Source organism: Schistocerca americana, chromosome 8, assembly GCF_021461395.2.
Source record: "Schistocerca americana isolate TAMUIC-IGC-003095 chromosome 8, iqSchAmer2.1, whole genome shotgun sequence".
Taxonomy (NCBI): Eukaryota; Metazoa; Arthropoda; class Insecta; order Orthoptera; family Acrididae; genus Schistocerca; species Schistocerca americana.
Genome location: NC_060126.1, coordinates 100,458,945 through 100,476,291, shown reverse-complemented (window position 1 = coordinate 100,476,291; position 17,347 = coordinate 100,458,945). Strand labels below are relative to the sequence as shown.

The 17,347-nt window shown below is 41.1% G+C and overlaps 1 protein-coding gene across 1 annotated transcript in view; it reads right to left on the bottom strand.

Annotated features, from left to right (window-relative positions):
• Nucleotides 1–17,347, bottom strand: part of LOC124544835 (beta-ureidopropionase) — a 164,754-nt gene that overhangs the window by 37,768 nt on the left and 109,639 nt on the right. Inside the window, exon 6 of the mRNA XM_047123536.1 lies at nucleotides 17,167–17,291. Coding sequence (XP_046979492.1) covers nucleotides 17,167–17,291 — 125 coding nt within the window. The remainder of the gene's footprint in view (nucleotides 1–17,166; nucleotides 17,292–17,347) is intronic.

The window sequence follows — 17,347 nt, the reverse complement described above, 5'->3', positions numbered from 1 at the left end:
CGAGGTTCACGGCGTTGGCTCGCAGGGCGCATTCTTCGCTGCCTCGGCCGCGCGATGTATTTGGTTTTGGGGGCCTCTGGTGAGGTGCGTTGGCATCTCAATCAGCTGCGCCTCTGTCGTCGCACGGGTTCTGCCGCTCCCCGTCTGCTTTCAGCGATGGTGCCGTCCGGTCAGCGCCCTGGGGACCCATCTACTGGCTCGCCTCATCCCCAGGTGTTACCGACGATGCCTTCCATTTTGCCCCATGGCGACGCGCCGCCGCAGCCGACGCCGCCCGCATTCGACGCTTCTGCAGCCGCCAAGCGCCTCCCTGGGTCACGCGCCGCCGATCGCTTCCCGTGACCAGCTGTCCTCCACCATGGAACTCTCGCCCGCTCCGGACCACATGGCATCTTCGCGCGGCGGGTACCCCGACGCAATGGAGGTCGACCCTTCGGCCCCTCCTGTCTCTTTACGGGCGCATACACCGCATGTTGACGTGCACCCTGGACTAGGTTTTCAGGCGTTTCCTAGCTCCCCTCGGACCGAATGGCCGGGTGTGGGTGGCACAGCCTCGCCTGTTGTTAGGCTCCCCACCTCATCGCATATGTCAACATGGGGTCCTCCCCACGGCAGGCGGAAGCCTTATAACACGACCGTTCGCCGATTTGCGGGGGAGGAATGTGGTGTCACCGCCAGACACCACACTTGCTAGGTGGTAGCTTTAAATCGGCCGCGGTCCCTTAGTACATGTCGGACCCGCGTGTCGCCACTGTGTGATCGCAGACCGAGCGCCACCACAAGGCAGGTCTCGAGATACGGAATAGCACTCGCCCCAGTTGTACGACGAGTTTGCTAGCGACTACACTGGCGAAGCCTTTCTCTCATTTGCCGAGAGACAGTTAGAATAGCCTTCAGCTAAGTCAATGGCTACGACCTAGCAAGGCGCCATTAACCATTTTAAGATAGAGTCTCACTTGTATCATCAAGGAATGCTGTAGACTGATAATGGGTTAAAAGTTAAGTATTATAGCAGCTACGTACTTTTCTTGTTACCATTTATTACGTATCCTGTTTCAGACCTCTCTCTAGCCTAAGTGAGATTAACGCGTGCCTTTCGGCTACTTCAGTGTGGTGTAGCAGTCTTGTTACGCCACAACAGTTACTGATGTAGCTATCTTTGATGTGGAGGTCAACATCTAGAAAGGTAGCTTGTTGGGTTGAGTAGGACCAGGCAAAGCAAATGGAGGAGACGCTGTTGAGGTTCTGGAGGAATGTGGATAGAGTGTTTTCATCCTCATTCCAGATCGCAAAGATGTCATCAGTGAATCTGAACCAGATGAGGATTCTGGGTGTTTAGGAAGTATTGCTCTAGATGGACTACGAATAGGTTGGCATAGGATGGAACCATGCGGGTGCCCATAACTAAACTCCGGATTTGTTTATATGTAATGCCTTCAAAGAAGAAGTAATTGTGGGTCAGGATATAGTTGGTCATGGTGACTAGGAAGGAGGTTGTTGGTTCGGAATCTGTCGGGCATTGGGAATGGCAGTTTTCAACAGCAGTAAGGTCATGGGCATTAGGGATGTTAGTGTAAAGAGAGGTGACATCAGTAGTGACAAGCAGGGCACTGTGAGGTAAATGAACAGGAACTGTGGAGAGTCAGTGAAGGAAATGGTTGGTATCTTTTATAGGAGGGTAGGTTCCAGGTAACAGGCTGAAGGTGTTGGTCTACGAAAGCAGAGATTCTCATAGTAGAGGCACAGTAACTGGTCACAATGGAGCATCCTAGATGGTTGGGTTTATGGATTTTAGGAAGCATGTAGAAGGTAGGAATGCAGAGAGTGGTGGGGGTGATGAGATGGACTCCGGGGAGAGGTTATGGGCTTAAGGATTTGAGGAGAGACTGGAGATCCTGTTGGATTTCTCGAATGGGGTCACTTTGGCAAGGTTTGTACATGGATATATCTGACAGCTGGTGGAGTCCTTCTATCAGGTAATCCTTGCAGTTCAAAACAACAGTAGTGGAGCCATTGTCCACAGGTAGGATTATAAAGATGGGATCAGTTTTTAGGTGATGGCCTTCCAAACCAACAATCTCCTTCCTAGTTGCCATGACAAACTATATCCTCACCCGCAATTACTTCTCTTTTGAAGGTATTACCTACAAACAAATCTGAGGTATGGCTATGGGTACCCGCGTGGCATCATGCTATGCCAACCTATTCATGAGATGTCTAGAGGAACCCCTCCTAAACACCCAGAAGCCTAAGTCCCTCACCTGGTTCAGATTCACTGATGACATCTTTGCTATCTGGATCTACGATGAGGACACCTACCCACATTCCTCCAGAACCTCAACAGCTTCTCCCCCATTCACTTCACCTGGTCCTACTCAGCCCAGCAAGCCACCTTTCTAGATGTTGATCTCCAACTCAAAGAAGCTACTTCAGTACCTCAGTCCATATCAAACATACTAACGACTAGCAATAGCCTTCACTTCAACAGCTGCCACCAGTTCCATACCAAGAAGTCCATTCCATTGAGCCTAGCCACCTGTGGCTGTTGCATCTGCAGGGATGAGTGGTCCCTCTTGTAATATACTGAGGGTCTCACTGAGGCCTTTACAAACTGTAATTATTCTCCCAACCATGTACAAAAACAAATCTCCCATGTCTTATTTTTCCAGTGACCCATCGCCTTCCGAAGTCTCACTATCTCTCTAGCTGGGGAGTGTGCAGGGATGACGTAGAGAGAGGGTAGGGCAGCTAGGTGCAGTCAGGACATTAGACGGATGGCAGGGGAGAGAGGGATTGGGGGGGGGGGGGGGGGGGGGATGGCAGAAAAGGAGTGAAGTAAAAAGACAGGGTGCATTGGTAAATAGAGGGCTGTGTAGTGCTGGAATGGGAACAAATCTCCCATGTCTTATTTTTCCAGTGACCCATCGCCTTCCGAAGTCTCACTATCTGGCCATGAAGAAGAATTCCCCTCTTAACTCAGTACCATCCAAGACTGGAATAACTGACTTACATTCTCTGCCAGGATTTTGACTACCTCTCGTTGTGTCCTGAAATCAGAATTGTCCTGCCCACTATCCTCACCCCTTCCACAGTCGTATTCCACCATCCACTGTACCTACACAAATCTCATCCATCCCTACACAACCCCCACTGCTCCCAACCTCTTTCCTCATGGCCCATATCCCTGTTAATTGACCTAGATGCAAAACCTGTCCCATACATCCTCCCACCACCATCTACTCCGGTCCAGTCACAATCATCATCTATCACATCAAAGGCAGAGTTACCTGTGAAACCAGTCATGTGATCTACAATCTAATTTGCAATCATTGTGTTGCATTCTATGTGGGCATGACAACCTACAAGCTGTCTGTCCACATGAATGGTCACCGACAAACTATGGCCAAGAAACAGCTGGATCAGCCTTTTGCTGAGCATGCCACCCAACACGATATTCTCCATTTCAATGACTATTTCACAGCCTGTGCCATATGGATACTTCCCACCAAAACCAGCTTTTCTAAATTGTGCAGGTGAGAATGTTCCCTGCCATATATCATATGTTCCCGTAACCCTCCTCGCCTCACCCATCTAGCCCCTTCCCTGTTCCCATTCCAGCACTACACAGCCCTCTATTTACCAATGCACCCTGTCTTTTTACTTCACTCCTTTTCTGCCATCCCCCCCCCCCCCCCCCAAATCCCTCTCTCCCCTGCCATCCGTCTAATGTCCTGACTGCACCTAGCTGCCCTACCCTCTCTCTACGTCATCCCTGCACACTCCCCAGCAGCATTTTACTGTTCCCCACCCCTATCCTGCTATCCCTTCCCCTCCCTGGCCCAGCCTCCTCCTTACCACAACTAAGTTGCCTCTCCCACCATGCACTGCTGCTGCAGCTCGTAGTCTGGTGTCAGCTGTCAGAGACTGTGGTCAACGTGTGTAGTGTGTAGTGTGTGTGTGTGTGTGTGTGTGTGTGTGTGTGTGTGTGTGTGTGTGTGTGTGTCAGTGTCAGTCGTCTATCTATTTTTGACAAAGGCCTTGTGGGCCGAAAGCTTATTTTGTAACAGTCTTTTTGTTGTGCCTATCTGTGTGTGACCCAGCATCTCCGCTATATGGTGAGTAGCAACTACCCTTTTCATGATTTTGTTAAAGCACAATTTTTATTTTATGATAGTCAGTTTTTAATAGTCAGGAGTCACAATATTTTGACTGGACAGGTGGGTTACACTCATTAACTATTTCACAGTTCATCAGTGGCAGATTAGATTGAAGTTACATGCATATAGTGCGTATACATACTTCTTCCACTCACCACTCCCGTTACATAACATTGGTGTAACATTTAGTAACTTCCCTGGATGGGGCCTCCTGGCCAGTAATGCCATATGATCACTCATAGGCTAATTATATGTTACTGCAAAAGGGTTACACAGTAGCATTCAATTTGAGTGTCATACACTGACTACCTGTGTATACCTTAACTAGGTACTAATTATGTGTAGTTGACTCAGTTAATCTGAATTAGTGACCTGTATCATTATATGTACTTTTTGATAAGCAATCCAGAACTGACTACAGTGTTGTCTTGCACATCTACTTACAAAGGTGCATAGGAATAATAATTAAAATTTATCACATTTTTTATATTAACCTTAGAGAACAAAAATTGGGCGGATGAAATTATAATGACTAAGATAGGAAGTATGTTTAATTAAAGGTCAGATAACAGAAAAATTGATAAAATTGTAGGAACTATGTTATGGAAAACACTTTTGTCTTCTAGAGGGATTCCCCTTTCCTGCCAAAATTGACCAAAAAAGGAAATTTTCTGTCTTGAATAACTGGTAAACTAATAAATTATCCTAGTAAAAGTGGCATTTTTGAAATAAGAAAAATCAGGGTAACATAGCACACTACTAAATTTTGGAAATACACTCCTGGAAATTGAAATAAGAACACCGTGAATTCATTGTCCCAGGAAGGGGAAACTTTATTGACACATTCCTGGGGTCAGATACATCACATGATCACACTGACAGAACCACAGGCACATAGACACAGGCAACAGAGCATGCACAATGTCGGCACTAGTACAGTGTATATCCACCTTTCGCAGCAATGCAGGCTGCTATTCTCCCATGGAGACGATCGTAGAGATGCTGGATGTAGTCCTGTGGAACGGCTTGCCATGCCATTTTCACCTGGTGCCTCAGTTGGACCAGCGTTCTTGCTGGACGTGCAGACCGCGTGAGACGACGATTCATCCAGTCCCAAACATGCTCAATGGGGGACAGATCCGGAGATCTTGCTGGCCAGGGTAGTTGACTTACACCTTCTAGAGCACGTTGGGTGGCACGGGATACATGCGGACGTGCATTGTCCTGTTGGAACAGCAAGTTCCCTTGCCGGTCTAGGAATGGTAGAACGATGGGTTCGATGACGGTTTGGATGTACCGTGCACTATTCAGTGTCCCCTCGACGATCACCAATGGTGTACGGCCAGTGTAGGAGATCGCTCCCCACACCATGATGCCGGGTGTTGGCCCTGTGTGCCTCGGTCGTATGCAGTCCTGATTGTGGCGCTCACCTGCATGGCGCCAAACACGCATACGACCATCATTGGCACCAAGGCAGAAGCGACTCTCATCGCTGAAGACGACACGTCTCCATTCGTCCCTCCATTCACGCCTGTCGCGACACCACTGGAGGCGGGCTGCACGATGTTGGGGCGTGAGCGGAAGACGGCCTAACGGTGTGCGGGACCGTAGTCCAGCTTCATGGAGACGGTTGCGAATGGTCCTCGCCGATACCCCAGGAGCAACAGTGTTCCTAATTTGCTGGGAAGTGGCGGTGCGGTCCCCTACGGCACTGCGTAGGATCCTACGGTCTTGGCGTGCATCCGTGCGTCGCTGCGGTCCGGTCCCAGGTCAACGGGCACGTGCACCTTCTGCCGACCACTGGCGACAACATCGATGTACTGTGGAGACCTCACGCCCCACGTGTTGAGCAATTCGGCGGTACGTCCACCCGGCCTCCCGCATGCCCACTATACGCCCTCGCTCAAAGTCCGTCAACTGCACATACGGTTCACGTCCACGCTGTCGCGGCATGCTACCAGTGTTAAAGACTGCGATGGCGCTCCGTATGCCACGGCAAACTGGCTGACACTGACGGCGGCGGTGCACAAATGCTGCGCAGCTAGCGCCATTCGACGGCCAATACCGCGGTTCCTGGTGTGTCCGCTGTGCCGTGCGTGTGATCATTGCTTGTACAGCCCTCTCGCAGTGTCCAGAGCAAGTATGGTGGGTCTGACACACCGGTGTCAATGTTTTCTTTTTTCCATTTCCAGGAGTGTAATAAGTATTTCAGATTAGAACATTCTAGAACATGAAAACTTTGATTCCAAATAATTTTTGAACTTGGATGGTTCTGGATAAAGTATGATGTTTATGGAGAAGGGGAAAATAAGGGCTTTCAGCTGGGGTGTATCACATTAGCAAGAAACACGTATTTACTCACTAAGAATTCCAACTACATGCATTCCTTAGTAATCTTAAATTCAAAGTTGTTTCCAGGTAAATTAATTAGTTGCCACCATCAGCAACTGGGAACTCACATAGAAAGCAATAAAACTTTATGGCTTTATGCAATGCTTCTGATATTAGGTGACTTGTCTCCTTTACCCCTAAATTATTCGCATTCTACCAGAACTTTCTCACTATATTGTATGTGTGTCATTTGTAAAACTAGATTAAATAAAGAAAAGCAAATTATGTTCCTGTTAGGAATGGTATAAGAATAAGTGGGTGGGTCCACCTTGCCTGCTACATAGGGACACACATATTGTGAGGATGATGGGCAACAAAGATGAACATGGAGACCTCAGAGAGAGAAGGACAGATAACCACCATGTCCTCTTAAGTATAGTTATATTTGCGATAGGACAGCTCATTCAGACTCCTTGTCCTCACTAGAGTGGGTTCATCTGGGGTCTGCATGAGTTACCCTTCCTTTTTAACCCTCCCCAGCCTATCTATTTTTCTCCCCAAGGAAGAAACTCCTAGTTCTGAAAGTTAGGGTGGGGTATGTGCCTTTGTCCTTTGTATATGTCTATCAGGGTTTAATGCTACATATATGAGAACATTACATGGTTGCCCTGGATAACACTAAATGAGCTAGCACAGCTAGTGACAGACAGTCAAAGAAATCTCCTGGCACTTAATGTCACATACCATGCCATGATTCCAAGAGACAGACTTTCCTAAGGACCAACTCCCAAAGAAGCTCAGACCCACTCTCTGAGTTTTTCACTTTAATGTAGGGGGAACAAGCAAACTAAATGTCAAATCCTACAAAAAACTAAGTGACAGCCACATCAATCTGGGTGCCATACAGAAGACACAAGGTAAATCTGAAGAAAATGCTGTATCAAGAAACAAAACATCTGGTTTCAATTTTCTGGGTGCCACACAGGGCCAAGCTTCTGGCACAGCCATGTGTGTGAGATTAAATGTTGAGACTGCACCTCTCATTGCCACTTCCACTGACAACTATGTTCGTGAACTAGTTGTGAAGATTTGTGAAGTTACCATCATTAATGTCTACAAACTTTCCTCTTGTACCTCACCAAAAGATGAACACATGAAAACTTGAACACCCATCTCCGTCCAGCATATCTTGGAAACTTCACCAATCATCACTAATGTTGGAAATATAAAGAAAATGATGAAAATGTGATGATTTGGTTAACTGATCAGAGGGGCACACACCATGTGTTTGACACTAAAGATCTAGGTATGTTCCAGTCAGCAGTTTGGTAGCAGGAGTATAATCCTGATCTCTTCTTGGCAGCTGCCAGTAATAATAGCCAGCCAGTAGCAGCAACTTGTAAATTTCTCTCACATTTTCCACAGGGCCAACATTGTTCAGTCCTCATTGAACTCAGTATCAATATCCTATTAATATGATCTATTCCACATCCTAGCTAAAAGTTTAAAAAAGCTGACTCAAAGGCATTCTTCATTAACTTAGACAAGTGCATGGGATGGATACTGGCAGCAAATAGGAACTATTAGAGGTTTACAGTGACAGCTATCAATACAGCAAATAAGTCATTTCTAGAGGCTGCCAAAAGGAATCCAACATTTGCTGGACTGTTGAATGCAAAAACTTGTATGAGGAATTCCAGCAAAGCAGAGATCACGAGATGGCACATGAATTATTTCACAACTGTGAGATGTGCAAATTGGGCTGAGAGAGTTGAAGACTTAAGATTTGAAAATGTCAAGCATGAAGCTTGGTCATTACTGAAGAAGCTAGGAGATAATAGCCCAGAGGAACAAGTATGTGGCTCTATGCATCACCGAATCAAACCACTAATCATATGGTGTCAACGTCAATAACTCCACAAGATCAAGATAATGCAATTAAAGTTAAAAAAGAGCTGATGACCATCAAAGCAGCCTGCAAAACAAAAACCAATTACTTGGTCCCCTTCAACATGAAAAAAATGACAGTAGTTCTTCAGGAAATGGAATTAGCGAAAGCCCCTGGTTTCGGTGGCATCCACATCTAATTTCTTGTATATTGTGGCGACTACAAGAAATCAGCTTGCTTGTTTTTTCACCAGTATCTCACAGACAGGCAATGTTCCCCATCAACTCAGGAGAGCTAAGATAATTTCGGTCTTAAAACCAGAAAATTCCAATGATTCTCCAAAAAAATATAAACCAATAGCATTGCTCAGTATGATTTACAAACTTTTGGTAAGATTTTTCCATAACAAGATCATCCCTGAGATACTTCAACATATCCCAACTGAACAGGCAGTATTTTGCCCTCATCAAGGGAGGAAGGAAGATTGAGTTTAATGTTCTGTTGACATCGAGGTCATTAGAGAGGGAGAACAAGTGTGGATTGTGTCAATGATGGGGAAGGAAATCAGCTATACCCTTTCAAAGGAACCATCCCAGAATTTGCCCTGAACAATTTAGAGAAATCATGGAAAACCTGAAACTGGATGGTTTGAACTGTTATCCTCATAAATTCCCTCATCAAAGCTGCTCAGATCAAGTTCTCTCATAAGTAATATTCATGGAAGCAGGGTACCAAACACAGTTGAAAACATAAGCTGTGTTTATTGATCTTGCAGCAGAATACAACATAGCTTAAAGACAGGGCATGTTATTGAAACTCATGAAAGTGATCCCCTGCAAAACTACCATCAACCCAGCCATTGCCTTGGTTTCTGACAGATGCTTCCAAGTGATCATGGGTGATAAGAGTGAGCACTGAAATGAAGCTGACCAATGGCTTCTCGCTGGGATATGTTGTGGCCTCCCTGTTATGCAACTTTTATGTAGCTGATATTCCTAAAATCACGCCACAGAAGTTTGGATATGTTGATGGCTTTCCCTGGCAGTATGTTATAAAGATACAGAAGCCATGGAAAACATACTGACAAAGACTGAAAAGTTATTAGGAAATACCTTTGCCATTGCAGATTGCAGCTCAGTGTCACAAAGATGCAAGTCCCTACATTCCACCTCTGCAACAAGTCAGCCAACAGAGGGCTCAGTACTTACTTTGAGAGTGAACTACTGTCCTGAAATTGGCATCAAAAATATCTAGGTGTCACCCTGAAACCTGAGCTTCAGGAATCATCTGTTAAATACAGTGAGAACTCTCACAGAAATTTGCTGGTACTTCTTGTGGCTCTTCAGACACCATGCTATGGACTTCAACTTTTGGTCTTGTGTATCCAGGACTGGAAAATTGTGCAACTGTTTGGGACAATAAAATCATACAAGTGACATCAGTATTCACCTAAATCAAACTATGGACCTTATATCAAATGCTATAAAGGTGACCCCAACCTATTGGTTACCTGCACTATGCCACATAGCTGCTCCCCATCTGTGATGAGAGGAATCACTCATTAGATAACTCAAAAAGACTGAAAACACCCCTGTTAATCCATGAAGTCATCCCCGACAGCGAGACAACCTGACATGATTATAGACATCCACCTTTAAATAGTGAAAAATTTTGAATGAAAATGGATTTAACATAGTTGTATATTGGAAAGATGAGTGAACCAATTGGACACTTCCTGTCTTTGACAATATTTCCTGCCTCACCACCACACCACCTGAATTTCACAAGCCTCACAAAATATGGTCTACTCTAAATAGAATATGAACAAACTGTGGTAGATGGGGGAAAATAGTTTCTCCCAAGTGCAATTGTGGAGCTGCTATGTAAACCATAAAACATATAGTTGAAGATCATTTCCTGACAGCATTCACCAGTGTCTGCTCCGAACTCCCACATGCTACCAAAGGGATGGTAGAATATATCAGCAGTGTGGACATTTGGTGGAGTTGTGTTCCTGTATATTCTGTGGTTTTATATACCTTATGTGTTTTACAGGGCCATTTGTCATCTTAAGTGAGAATTCAAAAATGACATTCCCTCTTTTTTATCACTCCCTGTAATCTCCTCTCTCCACACTCCTCCATCAACAACATCCAACGGCACAGCAATGAAAATCTCATATTATACATTCGATCATTAAACTATGCTGATCTCTTCTTATTTTCTGGGGACCATTCCCAGTTTTCTTGCTTTCTCCTCAATTCCTTCAAAACTGACTGAGAACAACAAATGTCCTCAGTTTCTTATTTTTTGTCCTGACTTTTTCAAATTTCTCAAAATAACTGAAATAGGAAGGATTTGGAACCAGACTTCAACTGAATATACCAGTGCAACCAATTTTGGCATCAATTACTTAGTCTATTTAATTGTAAGAAAAATGGACTAATGAAGGTGTGGAACTATTTTCAGGTGTGAATGAATTTTCCATCAATTTAGAAAACTATGCTATACTGGTGAAAAACATGCTGAAGCATCAAACTAGATCATCTGGATAATCATAGTATTATTTCATTTCTGTTGTAATTGAAATATTTCTAGAATGAGGAATAAATCTCATCTTTTTCAGCATCCACTGTCTTGTGATTAAATAAATAAATGATGTCTTGTTTGCATTTTCTATTAAAGCTGCACAACTTTTATTTTTAGCTGCCATGGTGGTGCAATGGTCTAAGTCATTTTCTCCTGATCATCGCTCAAGAGAGATGAATGGAGGTCATGTGTTTCAGTTTTGTACTCAGTAGTGGCTGCTTTAGTTTTGAGGTAGCGTGTTTACTTTCATCAATTACTTAAATAATTGTTCCGTATGCCTTTGAAACCAATTTGGTTTTCTGATTTTTCCTCTTTTTCATTTTTTCTCATCATTTGCTCAATTTTTTCTCTGTTTGATTTGAAATTAATTTTTCTCACCCTTTGCTGGCCCTAAAATTTTGCCACCCTAGGTGGCTGCCAATTCTTGACCAATGGTAGAAACAAAGCTGGTATTTTTATTCTATTCTTTTCTCTTTTTTATATGATCTCTGTTTTATATGTACACATAATGTTTGCATTCTAGATTATCTATATGTAATTAATTCATGTGATGTAATGCACCATACACTAAATAAATATGCATCTTTCAAGCAGCAGTAATGAAATTTCAGATCCTGAAGGTCAGTAGTAGCCAGCAATTCTGTCTGATAATTTTATAATTTTCTCAAGTGAAATTTTCTTTAAATAACATTTAAAACCTTATGCTTATGACTTATAACAATTTATGTACTCAGAGGATTCATAATACTGGGTAGCTGGATCGTGATATTCTTGTTTTGATCACAGGGTTGCTGGTAGGAGACCTCAAGTAGAATGCCTAGTTTGTGTTTACAAGTCAGTCAGTTTTGTGTCCCATAGATCATTACCATGTCATTACCATGTCAAAAATGTCATTTTACATTCACATTATACATTCATTTATAAATATGACTAAACTCTGAACATTTACAAGTCCTTTTTTATTTTTATTTTTTAAATTCAGGTGTGATTAGTAATTCCTACCCACCAGTTTTTACAGATTACAAAAACAGAAAGTCTCCTATGGAATAGAAGGAGTGCGAAGGAGAAACTGTTTCAGTTTGTTTTCAAATTTAATTTTGCTGTCTGTCAGACAATTTATATAATTGGGTAGGTGATCAAAAATTTTGGTTGTAGCACTGTGCATCATGTACACACTAAAGACAACCTTAATGTGGGGCTATAAAAGTTGATTTTCTTCTTCCTTAAGCGAATGCCTACAAAATGATCATGGGTGAGCATTGCACATTACTCTTACAGCACGTTTCGAACGATGAAGACTTTTCTTCTTAAAGATGAGTTACACTAGGACATTATTCCCTATGACATTATTGAATGAAAATATGCAATATATGTCAACTTACCAGTTTGGCTCTCCCCTACATTTTCAATAATCCGAAGTGTGAAAGTAGTTTCCACACTAATTATTATTTCCTTACAGTATGTTAACTTATTGGTATATCTCTTATTGGTATATGTGTAGAACTGAATATGTTGCATCTTTTTAAAATTGGGAGAGAGACCATTCACAGAAAACCACTCAATAATACTTTTACATTTCTTCTGTATGTTTAGACTGATTACAATACTACTGCCATCCACAAAAATAACTAATTTCACTTGTGGCACGTGTGATGGAAGGTTGTTTACATTTGTGAAAAACAATAGCGAACACAAGATAGAGTATTGTGAAACCCTGTAAGTGATGAGAAAGAATCTGGAGAACAGGTGATTGTTAAAGCACTGTGTGGCATAGAGACACAAACATGCTGAGGTCCTACTGATTTGGATTCCTTGTTCTGATCTTTCCATTTCTTTCTGCCTCTTCTTCATTCCATTCCATTTTTGACTTACATCTTCTGTTTCTTTCTACATCTGTCGTATGCCATTAATATTTCTTTTTGTCTAGTAATTTCTTGCCATATGTTGTAGAATGTCAGACATTATAAATTTGAAGCTACACAGTGCAGCAATTTTGAGCTCAGCCAGTTATTTTGTGTACAGCACTCAATTTATTTCTGAAAAATATTTCTTCCTTTTCTTTCTTCCCCCTTCATCATACTGAAAAAGCAGCCTCAAGGTGCAAAAGCTTAAATGTATCAACCTTTAGATGTTGAACAAAAATGTATGCCAAAATGTTCTTGCCACAGTAATTGTAGCTTGTGTGGTTTTCAATGATCAAAACAAACAAAACTATAAGAAAAAATAACAGTATTGTTACAGTGGCACTGAAGATGATTTAGAATAAAGTGAAACATGTCTGGTCTGAATAAGACTTTTATTACAGTTGCTAAAGACGGAAATTAACCTGTACAACATGTATGTACCTATTGTCCACTGTTTATTTTTTCAGTTTCTGGCTTAGTGCAGACCAACAGTTTAACGATCAAGTAACCCTTTATCCACAATGTAAAAATACTTGTGTTCAGAAAAGTATGTACATAACACAAACCAAGATTGAGAGGTAACCAAAGCAGCAAAAACAAAGTATTTATTTAACATTCAGTGACTTACTAACAAATGAGGCTGTAAACAGGCACAAAATTTCATCTTGTAAATAATAACGTACTACACTGGTGACCAATTATGAAAGAAAATGGATGATTCATTCTGAGCAGAAAACAACAAGAGAATACTTTGTGGCAACACCAATTTGCTTTTAGTATTTGCCCCACACCAAATGCTCCAGCTATTCCTGCATATTTGATCTTCACAAGACAGTTTTCAATAATCATTTTGAAGATGTGAAGAAATAAATGAAACATACTGTACAATCCTATTGGGCATTAAGAGCCCCATAAGCAACAATTATACAGTATTGTAACTTTCTTTGCAGCTCGTGTTCGCAATACATTCCAATAATAGTAATAATAATAATAATAATAATAATAATAATAAAACCCGTGGAGGCCCGGAAAAAGAATAGGCCTCCGATATGTTCTGCCAGTCGCAAAAGGCAACGAAAAGAACAAACCACTAATAGGGCTAATCCCCCTTTTAGTGTGATTAGTTGGTTCAGGACAGAACTAATGAAGCCTTGGACAAGCGCTGTCACGGTTGGGAACGACGCTCGAATCCCATGCCTGTCCACAATGGTAATGACACTGTTAGCCACACGGAAAATGATTTAAATCCAAATAGAGGTGTTTTGCAGGATACGCTTCCTGCAACCACTCTAGAAGGAAAACAAAGACAGAGGATGAGATGGTCAGATGAAGTTAACAGACACCTCATGTTCTCTTATTACCAAGCAATAAACTTAGGAATCAACACAACTGGATACAGATCACAAGTATACACAACATTTATTACCAGATACCCAGAACTAATTTTTTAACAGAACAACGACTAGCTGATCAGATCCATGTAATAATCAAAAATAACAGGATACCCCAGTCAGAATTAGAAAACATCAAACAACAAGTACAAAAAATACTGGAACAAAATAATGTGCAATCAGAAGAAGAAGAAAATACAGTAATGAACTCAAACATCCCAGAGCAAACAAATAAAGAACAACACGCATCAATTAAACAATCAGAGGAAAATGAAATCTTAAGACAGCCACCAGAACAAGCACAAATAGAACACGAAGTAACACACATGTTAGATACAGAAGAAAAATTTCAGCTGACATATATAGAATACAAAGACACAAATACAGACATTAGACCATTCTTGCATAGACCACCAAATAACCCACAAGTCGAAACAACAATAACAACTATCAACACAATCATACACAACAAAATAAATGAAAATACAACTATGGAAGAGTTACAACTACTGGTTTATATAGGAGCACTCACTACACTAAATATACACACTAGGCAGAGGTCAGAACCAACCAACACACAGAAGAAACCCACAAAACCAGCATGGCAACACAGGCTACAGATCAGAATAGAAAAACTGAGAAAAGACATCAGACAGCTAACACAACTTATAAGATATGAAATATCAGACAAGAAACGAAAAAGGTTAGGTAAAATCTCACAACAAGAAGCGATAGAGCAATTAGATGAAAAGAAACAGAAGTTACAGCATTGGCCAAACGACTTAGAAGATACAAAAAAAGTGAAAATAGAAGGAAACAAAACCAAACATTCAACACAAACCAAAACAAATTTTACCAGACAATAGATAACACACACATTAGAATAGACAATCCACCAAACATAAGAGACATGGAACACTTCTGGAGCAACATATGGTCAAACCCGGTACAGCATAACAGGCATGCATGGTGGATACAAGCAGAAACAGACACATACAAGATGATACCACAAATGCCTGAAGTGATAATTTTGCAACATGAAGTCACCCGAGCAATTAATTCTACTCACAATTGGAAAGCCCCTGGAAAATATTTAAGCATGGAATAAACCAAGGAGACTCATTAAGCCCTTTCTGGTTCTGCCTTGCTCTGAACCCACTATCCAACATGCTAAATAATACAAATTATGGATGCAATATTACTGGAACATACCAACACAAAATCATACATTTGCTATACATGGATGATCTAAAACTACTGGCAGCAACAAATCAACAACTCAACCAATTAATGAAGATAACAGAAGTATTCAGCAATGATATAAATATGGCTTTTGGAACAGGCAAATGTAAGAAAAATAGCATAGTCAAGGGAAAACACACTAAACAGGAAGATTACATATTGGATAACCACAGCAACTGCATAGAAGTGATGGAAAAAAACAGATGCCTATAAATATCTAGGATACAGATAAAAAATAGGAATAGATAATACAAATATTAAAGAAGAACTAAAAGAAAAATATAGACAAAGACTAACAAAAATACTGAAAACAGAATTGACAGCAAGAAACAAGACAAAAGCTATAAATACTTATGCTATACCACTATTGACCTACTCATTTGGAGTACTGAAATGGAGTAACAGAGAACTAGAAGCACTCAATACACTTACACAATCACAATGCCACAAATATAGAATACATCACATACATTCAGCAACAGAAAGATTCACATTAAGCAGAAAGGAAGGAAGAAGGGGATTTATCGACATAAAAAACCTACATTATGGACAGGTAGACACTTTAAGAAAATTCTTTATAGAATGAGCACAAACTAGCAAAATACACAAAGCAATCACTCATATAAATACATCGGCTACACCACTGCAATTTCATAACCACTTCTATAACCCTTTAGATCACATAACTTCAACAGACACAAAGAAAGTAAATTGGAAAAAGAAAACACTACATGGCAAGCACCCGTATCATCTAACACAACCACACATTGATCAAGATGCATCCAACACATGGCTAAGAAAAGGCAATATATACAGTGAGACGGAAGGATTCATGATTGCAATACAGGATCAAACAATAAACACCAGATATTACAGCAAGCATATTATTAAAGATCCCAATTCCAAAACAGATAAATGCAGACTTTGCAAACAACAAATAGAAACAGTAGATCACATCACAAGCGGATGTAGAATACTAGCAAATACAGAATGCACCAGAAAATGACAACGTAGCAAAAATAATACATCAACAACTTGCCATACAATATAAACTAATAAAACAACACGTTCCCACATACAAGTATGCACCACAAAATGTACTGGAGAATGATGAATACAAATTATACTGGAACAGAACCATTATAACAGATAAAACAACACCACATAACAAACCTGACATCATACTCACCAATAAAAAGAAGAAATTAACACAACTAATCAAAATATCCATACCCAATACAACAAATATACAGAAGAAAACAGGAGAAAAAATTGAAAAATACATCCAACTGGCTGAGAAAGTCAAGGACATGTGGCATCAGGATAAAGTTGACATTATACCAATTATACTATCAACTACAGGAGTCATACCACACAGTATCCACCAGTACATCAACGCAATACAGCTACATCCAAACTTACATATACAACTATAGAAATCTGTAATTATTGATACATGTTCAATTACCCAAAAGTTCCTAAATGCAATGTAACATATACCATAGAGTTAAAAGGAAGTCACACTTGATCAAGGTCTGCACCACTTTCCATTTTTAACCAGACATAACGTCTGAGAAAGGAAAGAATAATAATAATAATAACTACTAATAGAAGAACAAAATTACAAACCTTATTATCACTTAGATATTTTTAAATTATCTCACCTCAGTGCACCTACTGTAGCTGAAGGGTTGAAAACAATTTCAGCTCCATTAATTCCAAACATAAGCCAGTTCAATGGGTGATGACGTCCATAACAAATGTTTACAGCAATTTTGCCAAATGAAGTCTGCAAACAAACTAATATTAAAGTTACAAGTTAGGAATTACATTAATTTCACAAAA